Source organism: Rhagoletis zephyria, unplaced genomic scaffold (assembly GCF_001687245.7).
Source record: "Rhagoletis zephyria isolate East Lansing unplaced genomic scaffold, Rhagoletis_zephyria_1.1 Rzeph_scaffold_31981, whole genome shotgun sequence".
Taxonomy (NCBI): Eukaryota; Metazoa; Arthropoda; class Insecta; order Diptera; family Tephritidae; genus Rhagoletis; species Rhagoletis zephyria.
In genome coordinates, this window is record NW_016189037.1 from 468 (window position 1) to 2,969 (window position 2,502).

At 39.0% G+C, this 2,502-nt stretch overlaps 1 protein-coding gene across 1 annotated transcript; it reads left to right on the forward strand.

Moving 5' to 3' along the window:
* The first annotated feature begins 717 nt into the window (after positions 1-717).
* LOC108353882 (uncharacterized) lies at positions 718-1,810 on the forward strand. Its single transcript, XM_017605073.1, has 2 exons — positions 718-920; positions 999-1,810. Exon 2 carries the CDS (start codon positions 1,008-1,010, stop codon positions 1,794-1,796), a length of 789 nt encoding a protein of 262 aa, XP_017460562.1. The 5' UTR covers positions 718-920; positions 999-1,007; the 3' UTR covers positions 1,797-1,810.
* Positions 1,811-2,502: the final 692 nt, after the last annotated feature.

Below are 2,502 nucleotides of genomic sequence, written 5' to 3' on the forward strand. Positions count from 1 at the left end.
GATACTAAGTCACATCGAAGCTGGAATTATGAGTAACGAAAAGCTATAAAGTGTATACGCAAAGCTTGCTGGACGGAAGAAATATTGACAGAGGCAGGATACAGAAGTTATGAGGCATAGAATTCAATTTACCTTCTACAGAGTACCTGTTTGTTGTTCGTTTTTCCTTTTTGTACATGCCTGTACGACGAAGCGTTACGAAAATTTTGTACGTCATTTTCACGCACAGGGTGTAACAGTGCGCCAATACGGACTGGCAAATAAACCGAGTACACATCCAAAGTCATTTAAACCGGCTGACATCGAAAAAGCTGTTAAATTCATCGAGTCTATAGCCGATATAATGGCTCTTCCACTGCCCGGACGACTCCCAAAATTTAAGGATTTTCGGATAATGAAACTGCCATCCAGCGAGACGAAGTCCTCAATTTATTGAAAATACATTTCTTCACTCAGTGATGACGAATTGAAGATGAGTAATTGCAGTTTTCGACGGATATGGTCCAAATACATACCCCATGTTACAGTTATGAAACCAGCGGATGATCTCTGCGATGTCTGCCGTGGTAAGTAGCTCATTATGTTCTCATTTTATAGTTGTATCAAACGTTGAGATTAAATTCAGTATTTTTTCTTTTAATAGGAAACACAATATCGATTGCGCAAGCCAAAGGTGTTACTGACATTGAACGCGCACAGAAGCTTATCAATTTCTTGATCACCTCCACCGAGCCCGAAATCAACGAGAATATTATCAAAGTTGGTGTAGAAATACTGACCCTACAGCAGTCATTCTGTCATTTGATTTTGCCCAAACCGTTCACTACCCTGTCAGTCCACAACAACCTGGTACAGCATACTTCAAAGCAACCAAGAAGTGCGGAGTCTTCGGAATTACAGACGAAAAACAAAAAGTTCAGGTTAGAATTTCAAACTGAATCATAGGAACTCAAATTGCTCGCCTTTACAGGATCTTACTTATATTTTTTTGTTTACAGTACAATTACATGATAGACGAAAAAGATGACGTTGGTAAAGGACCTAACTGTGTTGTGAGCATCCTGCATTATCACCTGCAAACCTACTATAAAGACATTGAAACACTCGTCCTTTTCTGTGACAATTGTGTTGGGCAGAATAAGAATAACACTGTACTATCATATCTGCAATGGTGTTTGGCTCGGGGTCTTAACAAAACTATTTTATTCAATTTTCTACTTACCGGGCACACTAAGTTCGCGCCTGATCGTTACTTCGGTATTTTCAAAAGTAAGTATGCCGTCAGTAACATCGACACGTATGCAGATTTACTGCAGTGTGTCGAGGCATCATCACCTGGGGGTTATAATAAAGCTGTATCGGCTGAAAAAGTCGTCTGGTATGAATGGGACAGCTATTTTAAACCACTGTACAAGTCACTTGTTGGAATAACGCAATTCCATCATTTCATAATCTCTACAGATTGTGTAAAAACAAAGAAATTCGCAGACAGTGAAGAAGTGCAGTCTTTTAAGCTTCTGTTAAAACCTATCGATCCTGAAATGCCGAAAGTTATACAACCAGCCGGTTTATCTTTGGAACGTCAGTGGTACATCTATCACAGTCTTCGCAGCTTAGTTTCGGATATATCTAAAGTAGATATTGTGGCTCCATTGCCGAAAGATTTGCCATCGAAGAAACGGAAGGCAAGAACTAGTGAAGATGTTCTCAAACCTGACGAGGAACCAGGTCCATCTTCCTCAGGATCAACACGTAAAAAGATCTCAAGGAAAACGACAACAAAGAAAAATACATAAACTACTCAGCATTATTGTTTTTGGCCCATAATACGTTTTTCTAGTGTATAATCATGTCTTTATAGCTTATAATTCAATGTATTTTGTTCATTACCAATAAATTATATTTTGTCGTATTTTTACTCTTCTTTCTCTACATTTTTAGTACACTTCTAAGCAAGTTAGGATTTTCTGCTTTTCACCACGTGAAAAAGCATCTCATCTTCCATCCGAATCAACCAAAAAGTGAAAATTGATTTTTAAACACCTAAGCCCCCTTTCCGTAGACCAGGTCACATATGTAGAATCTTAATTTTTCAATTAAAACTTGTAGAAAGGAAAAGGCAGAAATGGGTCCTTCCGGTGGGTCGCCTACTACATGGGTGCACTATGGGAGAGTGCACCAAATAATTGGAGGGTTCAAGTCAAATCTGCACACGGAGCTCACGCTTGAAAGCATTGATGGTACGTATGTTTTCGTTTATTTGGAATCACTTGCATATACGTACGAGTATATATCGTCCCCCGTAAGCCAAAAAAGTGAATGTGCAAAAATTAAAATTTTGGGAAGTTCATGTAATTAGCATTCTGAAATATGTGCTATCCGTGTATGCATTGTATTCTTGGTTTACACAATAACACAATAGGGGTATTCTCTGAGTCTTGCAAAGCCCTTGCACGGTGCACGGATTGCACGGTTTGCAAAGCTGTCCCATACGAAAACCGG